The sequence below is a fragment of the Peromyscus californicus genome, unplaced genomic scaffold (genome assembly GCF_007827085.1).
Source record: "Peromyscus californicus insignis strain IS unplaced genomic scaffold, ASM782708v3 Scaffold_4__1_contigs__length_199733344, whole genome shotgun sequence".
Classification (NCBI taxonomy): Eukaryota; Metazoa; Chordata; class Mammalia; order Rodentia; family Cricetidae; genus Peromyscus; species Peromyscus californicus.
The window spans coordinates 184,223,876-184,244,052 of record NW_026294562.1 but is presented as its reverse complement, the minus strand read 5'-3'; the positions used below and the strand labels follow the sequence as shown (position 1 = coordinate 184,244,052).

Here is a 20,177-nt window from a genome sequence, read left to right as displayed (position 1 = left end):
AATCACAGGGCTTGGGTGGGAAGGCAACCACTTTTAAAAGTGCTTTCCCACACCTGTAGCACTGGAAGCCTGTGTGGGTGCCGGCTTTGGAGAGGTGAGCAACAGTCCAGCTATTTACACTTTTTTGTTGGGGGGCGGTGTCTCTGTGGTTCCCTCCTCCATTTCTTTGAATATTTGGACGTCTTGCCAGGAAGAATTATGAGTTGTGGGGTTTGCACTCAAATTTGATGTTTTGAAACAGGGTCTCATGAAGCCCAGGCTGGTTTTCAACTTGCCTTATAGCTAAGGATGTCTTTGAACTGATTCTCCTGCCTCTAGCTCTAGTGTGCTGAAATTACAGCCTTGTATCTGCACTCAACTTATGCAGCATTTTGTGCATGCTAGGCAAGCACTTAACCAACTAAACCACATCCCTCAGAACTTCTCTGTGCTTGGAGGAGTCCTCCCCAATGACTCTTAAGATTTACAACAGCTTTTCCTCCGCTGGAACCCAGGTTCAGGATAAAGTCAATGGTTCAGAGACTCAGAGGAAGGTGTGGTATTGAGCACAGCAAAAGTCTCATGCCAGGGTCTTTGTGTTCTCTGAGGGAATTTAGAACACAGAGATACAGAAAACTGAAACGCCTGAGCCTACAGGGTGTCAACCACGCTGTGGGCAGAGTCTGGAAAATGCTATAGTTTTGTTCTGAGAGTCCCTTCTGCTTTATAACCTTTCCTCACCCCCTTCTTTTTTGGGACAGGGACTTGCTGTAGTCCAGGCTACCTCAAACTCGAGGCAATCCTCCTGACTTAGCCTCTTAAGCTATATGACTTATATGATCCACCATGCCTGGACTAAACATCTCCCCTTAACAGAGGACATCACATTTTGTTTATAGAGATGAAGTAACATCTTAAGTTCATTTCAGTTCAGCCTCAGGATCAAATCTATGATGATCTGTCCCAGTTACTGTCTGCATGTGATTTACATTTGTCTCCTGGATGCATGGGTGATCCTCTGTCATTCAATGTATTTCCCTCCAGATCAGGCATTTTCCGTGCCTCCTTAAACATTTAAGCACGCGTAACTTTTCACTTAACCTGCCTGTATCTGATTCACCTGGGCACAGCAGCCAGCACTGAGCATTGCCTAAGTCGCAGGTGTCATCTACCCAGAACGATTCCTCAGGAGGCCAGCACAGGGAGCTGCCCCACTCCCCCACAGCCTGTTAACACAGGAGAGAGGGAAGCAGAATCGTGGGCATCACAGCCTGGAAGTCTCAGTGAGCTTTCCTACCAACCCAAGTCTGTACATGTACCTCTGTGCGATGCACACAGCTACCCAGTATACACTCACACACTCTTACACAGCCGCCTTTGTTTTCCTAGAGCGTTTTTTGGCAAGGAAGGCATTTGGCATTACAAGCTCTTTATTTGATGTGCTGAGGACCAAACCCCCAGGTTCTATTTGCAGCTCAACACCATGCTCTACTCACTGAGATACATGCCCAGCACCTCAGTAGAATCCTACTGCTAGCCAGGTCTTTTTTTCTTCTCAGTTGTATGAACTGTATCATCTATCTAGTCTATGTAAAGAGTCAGCTAATAACTTGTGTCATAGCCTTGTGGTCTCACTGAATCCTATCTACTCATATTTTTTCAATTGCGTTCTTAGCTGATAATTTAAAAGACTAATTCTGTGGGTGGACTTTTTATTTTTTAACTGAGAATTGATCCTACAGTCTCCACACACAAGGCAAGCACTCTACTGAGCTGCATTCCAACGGTCTGTGTGTTTGTGTGTCTGCCTGCATCTGCGTGCCCGCATCTGCCTACCTTTGTCTGCCCTTCGTGTCTGCCGGTCTGTGTGTGTGTGTGTGTGTGTGTGTGTGTGTGTGTGTGCGCGCGCGCGCGCGCGTGCATGCATCTATGTCATGGAAAAATTAGTTTTCTCCAACAGAGTCTTACTTGGTATACAAACCACACTGAAGGGCAGGCCCCTGACCAGCAGTAGTTGGCCAACACAAAACAAACTTCAGGAGGCTTTTTTTTTTAATCTGTTAATGCTGTGTCTGGGTATTTTTGTTTTTTATGTGCAGGTCTTCTGCTTACATACTTTGGTTTCTAGTTTTGTGTTTTTTAAGGGTTTCTGTGTGTCTAATGTGCCTGTCTCTGCGTCTGTGTTTCTTATGCCTTTTCTTTGGCTTTGTTTGTTCGTTCTGTCCTATTCTGGTTTATTTTTATCTTATTGTATCTTAATCTTTTTATTTCATAAGTGTTTTCTTGTGTCCTAATGAGAGAAAGGAATGATATGGATTTGGGTGGGTGGGAGGTGGGAAAAATCTGGGAGGAGCTGGGAGATGGGAAACCATAATCAGAATATATTTTATGGGAAACCTATTCTCAATTTTAAAAAGATAATTGTATTTGGAATGTTCTTACCACAAAACTGCTTTGAGGTCATGGGAATGTTCAGCAATTTGATTATAATATTTCAGTTTATATGTATATTTAACCACATTATCCAACAAGAATAGATACCTTTTTGATGATTACTCAGTAGAGCTGAGGGCAATGAATGAAATAACTCAAGGTCCATAGATGCATATTTAATGTGAACAATTCGGTGAACTTAGAAATAAGTATATACATCCTCAAGCCATCAGCAGAGGCTATATCATGAGTACAGTCATCCTCTTCTATATGAACAGGGCTGAAAATCCATGTATGTTGTCTATAAAACTTTACCCCTCTCCAGAATCAGGGGCAAATGAAAATAACTTGCTGTTCAGATGAGTTTCAAGTGATTTTTTTCAACCCAAGTTCTTGATTAATATTGTTCATATTTAATGCCTGCTATAGGGAATTGATTTTTAGAGTCCTGGGTTTTTAAAAACATGCAACCATGTAAAATTATACTGCCCCTGTTTAGTTTCTCTTCTCACTTAGAGTTCCTTCTCCATGTCGTTTGTCTGTAAACATGTACACATGCTTTCACCTCTCGGATTCAAAACTCTACCTCCCCATAAACTCCACAAGGTAACTACATATCAGGTTGTTATGGAGACTGTGGCATAGATTCTATCAGCTTATCAATATTCAGTGAGCTTAACATAATCAGTGATCTCCTAGGACCAGGAGATGTGGCATTGTCGACTTCTAATATGACTCTAGAGGCTTGCATGTTTTCAAAGAGATGAAGACTCTCAGATTAACCTCTTAAATTAAGCCAAGGAATGGAACTCTACGTGAAAATAGCCACTACCAGGAACTGAATTAACTGTGTCAATAGCTCTGCCATGGCACATGGTATTTGAGGTAAGAAAGCTGACTCTTTTCATTTCTTCCCATAGTTCTGTAAAGCTGGAAGTTCAGCTCTTACCTGTGGGTCAGAATGGAATGTCCCAATCTGCCCCATAGCAACCTGAAGGATGTCCTGCAAAAACTGGACCAAGCTGAGTTGGACAATTTCAAGAGAGTCCTAAGGACCTATCCTCTGCCAGATGCCCTGAAACAGATCCCCCAGATTACATTGAACCTGGCCAATGGAGTTCAGCTAGCAGAAATTCTCACAGAGTACTGCCCCTCTGGTTGGGTGGAGAGACTCACCCTGCAAATCTTAAAAGAGCTAAACCGTGAAGATCTTGCTATGTTAGTAGCAATACAAATGGAACGTAAGCAAAGACCATTCGATACTGTGTCCTAGAAAAGAGGGAATTCCTTAAGGGGTTAGTATATGTAGAAATAAGTCAGATGTGATGGATGGCTCCTGAAATCCCAGTGCTGGGGAGACTGAGGCAAGAGGATTGCTTTGAGTTTTAGACTAGCCTAGGCTATCTGGTAAGTCACTGTCTCAAAAAGAGGAGGGACGAGGAGATAGCTCAGTTAAGTGCTTACCATGATGACGTAAGTACCTGAGCCTGATCCTCAGAATTCATTCTTTTTTTCAAAAAAGCCAAGCATTATAGCATGCATATAATCCCAACACTGAGAGGTGAAGGTTAGAAGATCCCTGGGGCCAGCCAGCCTAACCTGCTTGCCGCTGAGCTCCTGGCCAATGGAAGACTCTGCCTCAGAAGTTTTGCATTGGCATATGGTGCCTGAATACCAACACTAACGGTTGTTCTTTTGCTCATACATGCTGGCATACACACACACACACACACACACACACACACACACACACACACACACACACACACCCCTCTCTAGAACCTACGATCTCAGAACCATACCTAAGCTCCTTTCCTACAGGATAAACCTCAAGTACAATCAGAAAACAACTTGGTACCCCCATAAGAGTCAACCCAGACTGAGAGAGAGTGTTGTAACTCCTCTGGGATCTGGGTTCTGAAAGAGGCAAATGTCTTCTACTTCTTTCTTTTTCAGAAGCACCATTGAAAGCACCTGGTAAAAAGGATTCTCCTTTCGCATTAGGTAAGTTTCTTGTGGATAATTTTTATTCATGGAATATTGAAGACCTGGAGATTTCTTTAAAAAAAAAAGATTCTGCCTTGAACGCCAAAGGATATGAGGGTGGTGAGAAGTAAGCTGTCCCTTATCCTGGGAGATAGGCTAGGGTGGGGTGTTGTTCCCTTTTTTTCCTTTGTTCTTTTTGTCTAAAATTTTATATATGTACACAATGCATTTCAATCATTTCCACCCATATTCCATTCCCTGTAGTTTAGACATCCTCCATTTCCCAGTCCCAATTTCATACACTCTTTTCCTTTTTTAAGCCCTTTGAGTCAACATACTGTATTTGCATGGGTGTTGAACCATCTACTAGTTAGAGCATGCAATCCTCTCAGGGTTGTGTTTCGGTTTCGTTCTTGTTGTTTCTTTTGTTAACTAGTAAGTTTAACTCACATTGCTTAAAGAAGCATAGGAGAGGGCCTATTTACAGGAACACTAGGCACCTTACCAATGGATACGTCACTGAGGAAAATATTGCTCCCTCCATGATGGAATGTTGGAGGGGGCAATCTTTTTTTTTTTAATTTATTTTGCAATACAATTCAGTTCTACATATCAGCCACGGATTCCCTTGTTCTCCCCCCTCCCATACCCCTCACCTTCCCCCCAACCCCCCCCCCATTCCCATCTCCTCCAGGGCAAAGCCTTCCCCACAGACTGAGATAACCTGGTAGACTCAGTCCAGGTAGGTCTAGTCCCCTCCTCCCAGGCGGAGCCAAACAATCCTGCATAGGCCCCAGGTTTCAAACAGCCAACTCATGCAATGAGCACAAGATCTGGTCCCACTGCCTGGATGCCTCCCAAACAGATCAAGCCAATCAACTGTCTCACCCATTCGGAGGGCCTGATCCAGTGGGGACCCCTCAGCCATTGGTTCATAGTTCATGTGTTTCCATTCATTTGGCTATTTGTCCCTGTGCTTTATCCAACCTTGGTCTCAACAATTCTCGCTCATATAAACCCTCCTCATTCTCGCTAATTGGACTCCCAGAGATCCACCCGGGGCCTCGTCATGGATCTCTGCATCCAGATCCCTCAGTAGTTGGATGAGGTTTCTAGCACAACAATTAGGGTGTTTGGCCATCCCATCACCAGAGTAGGTCAGATCGGGCTGTCTCTCGACCATTGTCAGCAGTCTGTTGTGTGGGTATCTTTGTGGATTTCTGTGGGCCTCTCTAGCACTTTGCTTCTTCCTATTCCCATGGGGTCTTCATTTACCATGGTCTCCTATTCCTTGTTCTCCCTCTCTGTTGTTGATCCGGCTGGGATCTCTGGAGGGGGCAATCTTATGCAGGTAACCACAACAGCCTCATTGTGCATGGAACACAGTGTCCTGCAACACTCCTCCTTCTCTCTGGCTCTTACATTCTTTCCATCCTCTCTTCTGCAAATGTCCCCTGAACCTTGGAAGGGGTGATGTAGATGTCAGTTTGAAGCTGAGCATCATGCAATGATCACTTAGCCCCAACACTTACAAGTCTGCGGTTGATCACCATTCAGTAACAAAAGCTGACCTAGAGCAAAGATCAATAAACTATGCAATCCCGAAAGCCAAATAAAGACCTCATCATCTGTTTTTCTAAAACCCATGAGTCTAGAGTTCTTCCTACAATTTCCACACTTCTGTTTTATTTGTTTTTATGTAGATGGCATGCATACTGATGTCAGGGGTCCACTTGTAGGTCTCGGTTAGAATTTCCCATCTTCTGCCTTGTAGCCTCTGTATCACACTCTATCAGCCTCAGTGGCAAATGCCTTTACCTGCTCATCTCTCTTGCCATCTCAACTTTCGTATTTTTTAAGTGGTAGAATACAAAGGGAAATGTCTCAGGGAGGTACATGGAGTTCAAACTTCAGTGTCAGTTAAGCAGCTTTTATGGGATGCTGCTTGTTTTATGTTTGACTTTAAGACAGGTTCTCACCATGTAGCTCAGGCTGACCTTGAACTCAAAATCCTCCTGCCACAGACTCCCTGATGCTCTCATTATGGCCATGTGCCTCCGTGACCAGTCATCAAACAGGTTTTATATGAAAACAGCATGCCTATTTGTCTTTATTACCTGTAGCTACTTTCCCACCGAAATTAAAAGGTACAGGCTAAGCCATCTAGTTAAAAAGCAAAAAGTATTTACTGCCTGGCCCTTCGAAGGGACGCTGATTGACTGGCCCTGGCCATCTTAGTTTCCTTTCCTATAGATGTGATAAAATATCCTGACAGTGGTAACTTAAGGGAGAAACTCATAATTTCAAGTTACAGAACATTGTGGGAGAGAAGTTATAAAGTCAGGGTGCCTGAGGGAAGTGGTCACATTACACCCACTATCAGGAGCAAAGAGCAGGGTTTGGGGTAATTGTTCAGCCCTTAAGAGCATTTACTGCTTTTCCAGAGGACCTGAGTTGGGTTTCCTCAGCACCCACATCAGGAAATTCACAAATGCCTGTAATTCAAGCTCCCGAGAATCCTACACCTTCTTCTGGACTCCTGGAGCACATGAACACACGTGACACACATACTCACACAATTACGCAGACATACACATAAACAAAATAAAATGTAAAAGTGAAGAAAGCAATGAACTAATACAGGCATCACAATACTCAGCTTGTCCTCTCCATTTTATACAGACCAGGATACCCTGCTCAGGGAAGCATCTCATGACAATTAAGATGGGTCTTTCCCTATTAATTAACCGTAATCAAGACAATCCCTCACATACAATCTCAGAGGTTAATAATCTAGACAATCCCTCATAGATGTGCCCAGCAGCTTGTTCCCTCCATGTTGAGTTGACTGTTAACTATCATACGGATTTGGGGTATCAATTTTTTTCAATTTTCTCTTGATATTGCTGGTGTACTATAAAATATGACTTGGGCTCAAAGCAGCAGTAAATAAAAGATGATTTAGAAGGTCCCATGACCATTTGTGCCTAATCCCAGACCATCCAACTGTTTCTAGAGGTGTGTTAAACTATCAACTGATATAAGATCTATCAGAGCTGAGATTTGACACCGTTTTAAGGAATTGTGCTTGCTACAAGGTAGATGTTCTGAGTAAACCAGCACCAGATAATGTTTGTTCAAAATATTTAGTGGAGAAAGTTTGAGTTTGTTCAAGGTGCACAATGCCATGATTGTTTGACCAACAAATAATCTGTGTGGTGGTTATATCTAGATTAAGCAATCCATCACCACCCACATTTGAACCCAAGAACTTAGTTGTGAGATAAATGAGTTTGTTCCTTTCTTCAAGTGTCTCGTTGTACAGACAAGGCTGGTCTCAAACTTGAAATCCTCATGCATCTACCTTACAAGTTCTGGAATTAGAAGAACGTACCACCATGTTTAAGTCTGGATCTTGTACATTCCATATTTAACTGAGGTCATACGGTGCCTGCCTGCCTCCGCCTCTGACTCCTTTCATTTGGGATTCGTTTATTTTATTTTATTTGTGTATATCCAGGGTTATGCACTCCCATGCACATGGAAACCACAGGAGGGCTGAAGGCATTCTTTGTCTTATTCTCTTGAGATTGGGTCTCTTACTGAACCTTGGGCTAGGCGCCTATGAATTAGCAAGCCACACTAGCCCTCTTTTCTCTGCCTCTTACCACACTGGGGTTGCAAGTGCTCATGGCCAAGCCCAGGTTTTTACATGGGTGCTGGGGATTTGAACTCTGGTCTTCATGCTTGCACAACAAGCACTCTTACCCACTGAGCCATCTCCCCAGCCTCTTTAAAAGCATACTCCCAGCTCCTATGGCAGTGTTATCCCAGCTCTAGCTCTTGCACATGACCAGTGTGTCCACTCAACACATTTCAGAGAGCCTCACCTTCAGACTTGATTGCTAACTGACCGCTTTCTCAGCATACTGTGCTGTCCCTGCCTACTGTCACCTTGTTTCTAGCCAGCCAGTTCCCTCCTGGAATCTTGCTGATGGATGCTTTCAGTGTGTAATCTTCCCTGAATTTCAGATGCTTGTGCCCAGTTACCTCCTGGGTATTTTTCCAAAAGTTCCCTGGATTCCCCTCTTAACTTTATCTTTGTGTGTACATGTATATATGGGCATGTGTTCTTTTGAGTTCAGGCTTGTGCGTGCCACAGCCACATCTGGAGGTAAGAGGACAACGTCAGGTGTTAATCCTCTCCTTTTGACTTATGTGAAGAAGGTCTCTTGTTCTTTGCTGCTGTGCTCCAGGATAGATGAGTCATTAGCTCCCAGAGATTCTCCTGTCTCCATCTCCCATCTCACCAGAGGGGCAGTGGAGTTTCAGATGTTCACTACTCTGTCCAGCTTTCTGAGGGCTTCTGGGTATCCAAACTGAGACCCTCACACCTTGAAAGCAAGTGTTCTATCCACTGAGCCTTCTTCTCCAGCTCCATAACTCACCTACACGCAACCCAATGTTTAGTTTCAAATCCTTCTTTCACTGAGACTCACACTACCCTATTCTGTGGTTATTCATTCCAGACTCCAGGGAGTTCCTCCACAAGGCTTGTTAATACCTTTAGGAATGACCTTATGTGCCTCTGTTCCTCATACCATGGAACATCACATGCTGTGTGACACTTGGTTCAATGGTGGGACACATAGGACGGTGGTCCCATAAGATTATGACAGGACCGATAAAAGTTCCTCTCAGATGACATCACAGACATTTTCACCTAGTGGTGCAAAGAGCACCTCATGTGTTAGATGTGGTTCTGGCATAAGTAAACCTATCATACTGCTAGTAGAATTAAAGTACAGAATGTATACTTATGCACAGGGCCATGGTAATGAATTTATCATACTATTCATTTTATCCTTGCGGTGTGTTCTGGCATAGGTAAACCTACATGTCCATGTGTATAGAGGTGTGGCTGCAGAAGATAAAGGTCAATGTCTGCTGTCCTCAGTTTTTCTCTACCTTATTCTCTTGTTTTATTTACTTTTCTCATTTTTTTTCTTAGAAAATTTCCTATGTTTTGGTCACATCCCTCCCATCCCCCAAACTTCTCTCAGATGCATCTGCCCTTCCTTACACGCCCAACTTTATGCCCTTCTTTTAACTCATCAAGTACAGTTTTGCTACCCATATACTCTTAAATATATGGCCTCCTACTGGAACATGATGAACCTACCAGGAGCCTTGGTTCAATTTGCAGGTAGATGCATTGCACACATGTTCTTCTGTGTATGTTGTAATTCTGTGTATATGGCTCTAGGAAAATCCCCATGCTTCCTTCTGCACAATTTCTGTATTAAAATGGGACTTTTAACATCAAAAAAAAAGAAAATTGGTTCTCCCTCTTCCCAAAACTATCAACTGCTAACTGCTTCTCAGCCAGGGGTGAGATTCTGTGCTCACCTCCCCTCTCCCTGCTGGATTTTGTCTAACCTGAGCCTGCATATTCTGCCTCCACCACAGTGAATTCATATGCAACTGCCCTGCTCTGTCCAGAAAACAGTTTCCATCCACCAACTATGACTCTTACAAACTTTCCACGTCTTCTTGTGCAATGATCCCTAAGCCTTGGGAGGGGGAGGATGTGATAATAGGCAACCCATGTAGGAGTGGGCACAATCTTATTCTCTGTACCTTGGTCCCTTCTTCTATTAGTCATCATCTACTACCAAAACAAGTTTCCCTGATAAGGGTTGACCACTGCACCAATCTACATCATTTTCTATGCACTAATGTCATTTTCTGAGATGAAGTCTCTACTGGACCTGGATCTTGCCAGTCTGGCTAAACTGTCCAGTAAGTCACTGGAGTGGGTCCCCCTGTCTCCATCTCTCTGGCACTGGGATTAAAGATGTGTGCTTATGCACCTTAAATAGGTGCTAGAGATGTGAGCTCAGTTCTCCATCCTTTCCCAGAAAGCACTTTACCAACTGAGCGGCCTCCTCAGCCCCTTAGAAACACTTCTGTACAGTCATCTGCAATATTACCGGCAATAAGGGACTGCGAAAGATGTTTCCAGGTTCTTGACCTCATACCCAAAGAACTAAAAATAGGGGCTCGTGCAGATTTGCAAAACAGGCAAGATGACTGCATTCAAAGCAAAGCAATAGTGTGTGATAATACAGAGGAATGAAACATCAAGATTGACAGCAGGCTGCAAGAGTGAGTGTTCAAGAGCCCTAATTTTTCTCAGGGCTTCCTTTTATGAGGTTCGAGAGAAAGATGTGCTGGTTACTAAGGGGTGCAGTTTGAGTGATTCTCTGTTTTGATAGATTAGGTCATGTGTTCATTTTTCCTACTGTAAATGTCCCATCCACATAAAGCATCTAATTTTAATGACCTACATGTCCAATTATGTGTAGGCATTAGGTGATGAATAGGTAATTCCCTAAAAGCTTACTAGAGGACAAAATTTTGCTTTCTTGTTCATGCACTCAAAAGCAGTTGAGGCCAAATCAGCCTTTCTAAACTTCATACACAGATACATTGGGAATACACTTGACTAGAATCTATATAAATGTATTACCTAGGGTAGCAAAGATTCTTGTTCAGATGTGGTATGGCATAGCCAGAGGTTTCTGAGGTTGCAAGGTGCAGTGTCTGGAGGAAGGTGTATTTAAACAGTACGTTCAGGTAAAGGAGCTAGCCTGCCAAGTGCAACATTACAGAGGGTGGGATATGCATAATCCAAAAGAAAATGGGGTTCTCGGGGCACTAGCCTGTCTTCTACATATGCCTGCAGCAGCCTCAACTGTCTCATGTGGAACTACATCTCTTAATTACATCAAGAGGCTGTGTTATATGATTGGATTGCACCTCCAAGACTCATGTGAGAACAGTCTGTGGTGTACCAGCTCCCACAAAACAACCTAATGATGCGTTTCTCCAAATGAATCCCCCTTGCTAAGCAACACATGAATACCTCCTAAGCTGTGTTGGAATTCTCTTACCAGAAAAGGAGCATAACTCCAAGGTCAGAAGCTGATATACTTCCATTTATACATCCAGTGTCTCCTTAACATTCTCTTTGTATAATCTGGGTATAAAATACTGATGCTCTGTTGGTTGTGCTGTCTCCAAGTCCTGCTCTCTCCAGATCATGGGTCTCATACAATGACAAATGAAATATGTCTCCCTTCTTTCAGGAGCTGCAGCTCATTCACCACTTCCCCAGAGGAGAAACATACAAGGAGCTGAAAAACAAGGTTAGTTTTATAACATTCACTGTTACTGTAAGGTAAGCAAAGCCCACATCCTCCTTCCCAACTCCCTCTGAAGACTTCAATCTCTTCCCCTATCCTGTTTCCTCTACCATTTTGTTTTGATAGCTTCATATATGAGCATTGTTTCTACATCACTCCAGCCTGTCCCTCCCCACCTCCAACTCCTTCATGTTCCTTACTCTCCCCCTCTAATTCATGATCTCTTGAATGAATAACTTTTATATTCTCCCAGTTCACAATCAATGTTTTCTTTATTCTTGACTCATTCGATACATCCTAACACCCCTTCCCTCCACTTTCCTCCCCCGTTTTTCCCCCACCTCCCTCTCCCACAGATCCACTGCCCTTCCATTTCCCTTCAGAAAAGTACAGGCATCCCAGGGATTTCAACTGAACAAGGCAAAACAAGTTACAGTAAGACTAAGCACAAGCCCTCACATCGAGGCTGGACTAGGCAACTCAGTAGGAGGAAAAGAGTACCAAGAGCAGGCAAGAGTCAGACAGTCCCTTTCCCACTGTTAGAGAGTCCCACAAGAACACCCAGCTTAACAACCACAACATATATGCAGAGGACCTAGTGCAGACCTATGCAGGTTCTGCGATTGCTGCTTCAGTCTCTGAGCCCCTCTGAACCCTGCCTAGTTGATTTTTGTGAGCCGTGTTCTCCTGGTGTCCTCAACCCCTCTGGCTCCTACAATCCTTCCTCCGCCCTCTCCCACCAGGTTCCATGAGCTCTGCGTAATGTTTCTGTTGGGTGGAGGGTCTGCATCTGCTCCCGTCAGCTGCCAGAGGAACCCTCCCTGATGTTGACTGGGCTAGGCACTGATCTATGAGGATAGCAGAATAGTTAGGAATCATCTCATTTACTTTTTTTTTGGTTAGTTGTGTTTGCTTCATCCCTAGGTCTCTGAGCCATCCAGCTTTGGGTCCACAGCCACCCAGGCAATGTTGGGCATAGGGTCCCTCTTGTGGCATGGGCCTCAAGGTAGACTAATCATTGATTGATCATTCTGACAAGCTGTGAGCCACAATTTCCCCAGCACATCTCAAAAGCAAGACAGGTGTGGGTTGAAGGTTTTAAGGTTAGGTTGGTGTCCCATTGCCACCACTGGGAGCCTTGTGAGGTTACTAAAGATGGCCACTTCAGGTTCTCTATTCTTCATAACTAAGAGTCCTAGCTAGAGTCACCCTCATAGGTTCCAGAAAGTTTCCACTACACTAGGTTTCCACATAGCCCCTAAATGCCTCCTTATTCCAGTCATCTCTCATAGCACTCTCTCCCTCCATCCCTCCCTCCACAAACTGATGGCTCCTGCTCCCATCTCCCTTGCCCCCCAAGACACACACAAAATCTATGCCATCTCCCATTCCCAGGAAGATCCATGTGCCCCCTCCACAGCCCTCCTTGTTGCTTAGCCTCTCTGCGTCTATGGATTGTAGTGTGATTTACCTTGACTGCTAATTAATATCCACTTATAAATGAGTACATATCATGTTTGTCTTTCTGGTCCTGGGTTTCCTCACTCAGGATAATTCTTCCTAATTCCATTCATTTGCCTGCAAATTTCATGATGTCGGGGTTTTTTTGAAAGCTGAGTAATAACTTAATTGTGTAAATGCCACATTTTCTTTATCCACTCTTTGGTTGAAGAACATTTAGGGTGTTTCCAGTTTCTGGCTATGATGAATAAGGCCACTATGAGCATAGCTGAGTAAGTGTCCTTATGGTAGAATGGAGTGTCCTTTGATTATATGCTCAAGAGTGGTATAGCTAGGTCTTGAGGTAGATCCATTCCCAATTTTCTGAGGAACCACTATATTGATTTCTATGGTGGCTGTACAAGTTTGCACTCCCACCAACAATGGAGTGTTCCTCACGTCCTCTCCAGCAAGAGCTGTCATTTGTGTTACTGATCTTAGTCATTCTGACAGGTGTTAGATGAAATCTTGACGTTATCTGCATTTCCCTGATGGCGAAGGATGTTGAAGATTTCCTTAGGTGTTTCTCAGACATTTGCAATTCCTCTCTTGAGGATTCTCTGTTTAGATCTGTACCCCATTTTAATTGGGCTATTTTGCTTGTTGATGTCTAGTTTCTTTAGTTCTTTATATATTTTGGTATTGGTCCTCTATCAGATGTGGAGTTGGTGAAAATCTTTACCCATTCTGTAGGCTTCCGTTTTGTCCTATAGACAGTGTCCTTTGCCTTACAGAAGCTTTCCAATTTCATGATGTCTCTTTTATTATCAATCTTAATGCCTGCACTATTAAAGTTCTGTTTAGGAATTTGTCTCCTGTGCTGATGAATTTAAAGCTATTTTCCTACTTTCTCTTCTATCAGGTTCAGTGTAACTGGATTTATGTTGAGGTTTTGATCAACTTGGACATGAGCTTTGTGCAGAGTGATAGATATGGATCTATTTGCATTCTTCTGCATGCAGACATCCAGATAGACCAGCACCATTTGTTGAAGATGATTTCTTTTTCCCATTGTGTATTTCTGGCTTCTTTATCAAAAATCAGGTGATCCTAAGTGTGTGGATCTATGTCTGGGTCTTCTATTCTATTCCATTGATCAATGTGTCTACTTTTATGCCAATACCATGTGGTTTTCATTACTGTAGCTCTATAGTACAGCTTGAAATCAGGGATGAGACCTCCAGAAGTTCTTTTATTGTTCAGGGTTATTTCAGTTATCCTGGTTTTTTTATTTTATCATATGAAGTAGAGAATTGTCCTTTCAAGGTCTGTAAAGACTTGTGTTGGAATTTTGACGGGATTGTGTTGAATCTTTAGATTGCTTTTGGTAAGATGGCCATTTTTACTATGTATTCTATGGATCCATGGACATGTGAGATCTTTCCATCTTAATATCTTCAATTTTTCAAAGACCTGAAGTTTTTGTCATACAGGTCACCTGCATGGTTACAGTTACCCCAAGATATTTTATATTGTTTGTGGCTAATGTGAAGGGTGTTTTCCTGATTTCTTTCTCAGTCTGTTATTTATATAGGAGGGCTACTAATATTGTTAGTCAATCTTTTATCCAACCACTTCACTGAAGTTGTTTATGAGCTGTAAACATTCCCTGGTAGAACATTTGGGGTCACTTATGTATACTATCATTTCATCTTTACCACCACTGATATCTTTATTATTGCTACATGTATATACACATGTGTACATGGACACATGCATAAACAACCTACTAAATTCATTTAACATTGGTCATATGTACATGTGCATCAAGATGACCACTTGGAACTGAGTAACTTAAAAAGAACTGATTCTCCTCTCAGCAACCAGGAACCACCTGTAGCTCTTCATCTATGTATGGGGCCATGTGGAATTTCACCTGTCTACATTGGCATGTCAACTGGTGATGTCATTATGTTGGTCTTGTTTTGGCATCCATACTGTTGAGACTTCTGTTCCTCTATCATTTTTAAGGGGCACTAACAACAGGAGTCACAGTTTCCACACCATCCTATGATGTTGTTCCCTGAGTCTTAGTTGTAGGGGTTGCATTGCGGGGGCCGAGCACCACCCCCCCACCATAATCACTTACTCTCTGCATTTTGACTAGTTGTGGATCTCTGGAATGGTTTCCATCTGTTGCTAAAAGAAGCTTCTTTGATGAGGGGTGAGAACTACACTCAATCTGTGGGTTGTAAGGATTAGTGTTTAGAATTCAGTTAGAAAGTATATTGGTTTAGTAAAATGACCATAGTAGGGTCCCCTCAAGAGTCTATCACCTCTCTGGCCACTGGTCATGGACAGGTTTACAGTATCGGGCATGAATTCTTCCTGTTGCATGGGACTTAAGTCCACTTGAGTATCTGTTGATTATGCCCAACCTATAAGTGACATCACTACATCCTTGGAGGTATATTGTCATCATGTCGATGTTGTGTTTCATAGTCTTTGCAGCTGTATAGTACTACTGATTGCTCTTCATACCTGGTCTGAAATCAACCAAGCTTGGGGAACAATAAAAACAAATGTCCCATCATTTCTAATGTACCAGTTGTTCTGTTGATGATAGCTTCCTTCCTAACAGAAGAAAAAAGGGGAAAGTGGATACTGGAGAAAATCAGAATTCAGTTCCTAGAAGGACCAGGACTATCGTGTGTAGAATTTCTCAGCTTTCCTTGGTTACCTCTAGGTCTTTGTATAAGGTTGAGACCTTGTGGGTTTTCCCATGTCCACTTAGGCATATTTATTGGTGTTTTCTCTATTCAGCTCTTGTTTGGGTAGTCATGTTAGGAAGACTAATAGATGTAGCTTCTGACATTCCTAGAAGACATATTCTCACAGAAAACTCCTTGATCTTCTGCCTCTTCTCCTTCCACCTCCTCGTCGAGGTTCTCTGAGCCTTAAGTGTGGGAGTTGTTTTTTAGATGTAGCAAATGGGACAGGGCTCCACAACTCTGCATTTTGATTTGTTGTGGTTTTTGTAATGGTCTTCATCTGTTGCAAAGAGAAGTTTCCTTGATAAGGAATGAGGACTACACTTACCTGTGGGAAAAAGACCAAATATTTGGAGTGCAGTTAGAGATTATGCTGGTTTAGTAAAGTGTTGGTTGCAGTGCTCCTCCAGCATCCATGAATTCACTAGCCCTGGGTAGTTGGATAGGTTTCCAACACCAGATGTGGCATCCCTCTTCTCAGGCATGTTTCAAGTCCAACTAGAGAACTAGTGATTAACACCAAGGTTAACGCCACTACAGCCTTTGTGTTCTCAAGCCATTCTAGTCAGTGTTGTGGTTCATAGGAGTGGGATTCATGGATTCATGGGTTGGAATTGTTGGTTGCATCCCTCCTTTTGGAAGCTTGCATGACGCCTTCTGGTATAGCAAAAGCTAGTCCTCAGGAAGGAGATTTTCAGGTCAGTTTCAGCTCAGGGACTTACGGACCCTATGTCCAAAGTGAACAGAGTCTTTAGCAATAGGAACTTAGCTTCCACCTCACAGAAGACAACAAAAACAATAACAAACTATGTGAGTTCTGGAGTCTCTTTGACCCTAAACAACAACTCAAAAGAGGGCTTCTCATATCTAGCACTGGGGATTTTGTTAGGTGATCTTTGACTTTTGAAGGGAGTATTGTCAGCCCAGATGAGAAACTTTTATTTAAATTATAGATGTATATTTCTACACAGACTTATGTGTATTATAGGGTTTTGTAGGTAAATAGTTAATGGTATGATCCCTTATGACATTTTCAGGCATCCTTAATGTTGCTTTACCCCCTACCTCCTTCAATATTTACATATTTCCCTGCCCTAATTAGAGTACCCCCCTTTTCCTATTTCCCATATATATTGCTCTACTACCCTCTACCCCCAGCAATAGTCCCTTTTTACTTTCCTGGTTTCTGCACTTACTCCAGAATATGGACACTCAAATCTGAAGATTTGAAGCTAGAGTCCTCCGATAAGAAAGACCACGTGACATTTGTCTGAATCTGGATTATCTCATCAAATACTATCTTTTCTAGTTCCACTTGTTTATCTGCAAAGTTCATGATTTCATTCTTCTCTACAGCTGAATAGTAAACTATTTATGTACCACATTTTCATTATCTATTCATCATTATGAGTCATTAAGGTTGTTTACATTTCCTAGATATTGTGAATGAATGTGGTTCATCAAGTATCTATTGATTAGGATGTCGAGTCCTTTGGGCATATGCCCAGGAGTGGTAGAGCAATTCTCCTTACTGATTTCCACAGTTGCACACCAGTTGGCAATCCCACCAACACTGAATGAGGATTTCCATTTCCCCACATCTACTCCAGCATTTGTTGTCAGTTGTTTTGTTGATCTTTGCCCTTCTAAGTGGGATAAGTTGAAATCACTGTTGTTTTAGCTTGCATTCCCTAATTGCTAGAGATGATGAACATGTTCTGAGATATTTCTTAGTCATTATATTTCTTTTGAGAATTCTCGGTTCAGGTCCCAGGCCCATTTGAAAAATGGGCCATTTGTTTTGTTTGCTTTCATTCTTTGTGTTTTGAGTTTTTATATAGTGTAGACATTAATCCTCTGACAGATGTATAGCTGGCAATGATTCTCTCACATCCTGTGGACTTCCTCTTCACCTGGTTGTTTCATTACCTGTGCAGAAGCTTTTTAGTTTTATGAAGTGCCACTTGTGGATTGTTGGCCTTAATTCTTGTGCATATGGAGTCCTATTCAGAAAGAACTTCCCTACACCTATTTAATGTAAGCTATTGCCTGTGTTTTCTTCTAGCAGTTTCAGTGTTTCAGGTTTCATATGTAAGTCTTTGACCCAGTTGGAGTTAGGTTTTTTGCAAGGTGATAGATATGGGTCTAATTTCATACTTCTGCATGTGGACACGGAGTTTTCCCAGCACCATTTGCTGAAAGTCTTTCTTTTCTTGGTTTTTATGGGGTTTTTTTGTTTTTTAGTGTTTTGAGTTTTTGGAGGGTTTTTTGGCATCTTCGTCAAATATTAAGTGGCTGAAGTTATGTGCACTTACGTTTGAATCTTCAGTTTTGTTCCACTGGTCTGCATGTTTATTTTCATGCCAATTGATATTTTAATCAGTATGGCTCTATAACAGATCTTAATTCCAGATTTGAAATAGTAGTTCTTCTAGTCCTGTTCATTTGATTTGGATTGTTTGGCTATCTAGAGTATTTTGTAAGCCCATGTGAATATTTGGATAGGTTTTTTTTTTTCTGTTTCTGTGACGAATGAGATGGAGGGGTTTTTTATTAGGAAAAATTTTCATTTTACACACCAAAGATCCTCCCTCTTCCCACTCCCACCCTACCAGTCTCCCCGACCCAACCCACCCCTCACTCCCCTCCACAAAAATGCAAGGCCTCCCATGGGGAGGCACATCCATAGAGCCAAGTCCAAGCCCTTCCCCCGCCTCAAGGCTGTACAAGGTGTCCAACCATAGGTAGTAGGCTCCAAAAAGCCCACTCATGCACCAGAAATGAATTCTGATCCTACTGCCACCCCGCGCCATCCACCCCCCACCAAGCAGATCAAGCTACACAATTATCTCGCCATGCAGAGGGCCTAGTTCAGTCCCATGCAGGCTCCACAGCCATTGATCCAACTTTCATGAGTTCCCACTAGTTTGGTTTGGTCATCTTTGCCCGTTTTCCCATCATGATCCTGATGCACTTGCTCATAGAATCCCTCTTCTCTCTTTGACTGGACTCCTGGAGCTCTGCCTGGATTTCTATATCTGCTTCAATCAGTCATTGGAGAAAAGCTCTGTGATAACAGTTAGGGTATCACTGATCTGATCACTGGGGTAAGCCATTTCAGTTCAGGCACACTCTCCACTATTTCTAGTAGTCCAAGCTGGGATCATTGTTGGGGATTCCTGGCAACTTCCCTAGCACTGGGTTTCTCTCTATCCCCATGATGCCTCCCTCTATCATGATATCTCTTTCATTGTTTTCCCACTCCATCCCTGTTCCAGCTCGAACATCCCATTCCCCTATGTTCTCATCCCCCATCCCCTACCCTCCATTGCCCATCCCTCATCCCCAGTTTACTCATGGAGATCTCATCTATTTCCCCTTCCCAGGGTGATCCATGTGTCCCATTTTGGGTCTTCCTTGTTAGCTAGTTTCTCTGGATTTGTGGATTGTAGTCTGGTACCACTTATTAGTGGGTACATACCAAGTTTGTCCTTCTGAGTCTAGGTTACCTCACTCAGAATATTTTCTAGTTCTATCCACTTGCCTGAAAATTTCATGATGTCGTCGTTTTTCTCTGCTGAGTGGTCCTCATTGTGTATATGTACCACATTTACCACATTTTCTTTATTCACTTTTTGGTTGAGGGACATCTAGGTTGTTTCCAGGTTCTGGCTATTATGAATAATGCTACTGTGAACATAGTTGAGCATATGGTATGACTGAGCATTCCTTAGGTATATGCCCAAGAGGGGTATAGCTGGGTCTTGAGGAAGACTGAGTCCCAGGTTTCTGAGAAACTGCCATACTGATTTCCAAAGTGGCTGTACAAGCTTGCAACAGTGGGTGAGTGTTCCCCTTGCTCCACATCCTCTCCATAAAAAGCTGTCTGCAGTGCTTTTGATCTTAGCCATTCTGACATGTGTAAGATGGTATCTTTTGATTTGCATTTCCCTGATGACTAAGGATGCTGAGCAATTCCTTAAATGTCTTTTGGCCATTTGAAATTCTTCCTTTGAGAATTCTGTTTAGCTCTATAGCCCATTTCTTAATTGAATTTTTTTATGTCTAGTTTCTTGAGCTCTTTGTATGTTTTGGACATCAGTCCTCTGTCAGATGTGAGGTTGGTGAAGATCTTTTCCCATTCTGTAGGCTGTAATTTTGTCTTATTTACTGTGTCCTTTGCCTTACAGAAGCTTCTCAGTTTCAGGAGGTCCCATTTATTAATTGTTCTCAGTGTCTGTGCTACTGGCGTTATATTTAGGAAGTGGTCTCCTGTGTCAATGAGTTCAAGACTACTTCCAACTTTCTCTTCTATCAAGTTCAGTGTAACTGGATTTATGTTGAGGTCTTTGATCCATTT

At 42.6% G+C, this 20,177-nt stretch overlaps 1 protein-coding gene across 1 annotated transcript in view; it reads left to right on the top strand.

The window, feature by feature from the left end:
• The first annotated feature begins 3,373 nt into the window (after positions 1 to 3,373).
• Nlrp2 (NLR family pyrin domain containing 2) overlaps positions 3,374 to 20,177 on the top strand; it is a 47,452-nt gene continuing 30,648 nt past the window's right edge. The window contains exons 1-2 of the mRNA XM_052760361.1: positions 3,374 to 3,653; positions 4,369 to 4,416. Coding sequence (XP_052616321.1) covers positions 3,374 to 3,653; positions 4,369 to 4,416 — 328 coding nt within the window. The remainder of the gene's footprint in view (positions 3,654 to 4,368; positions 4,417 to 20,177) is intronic.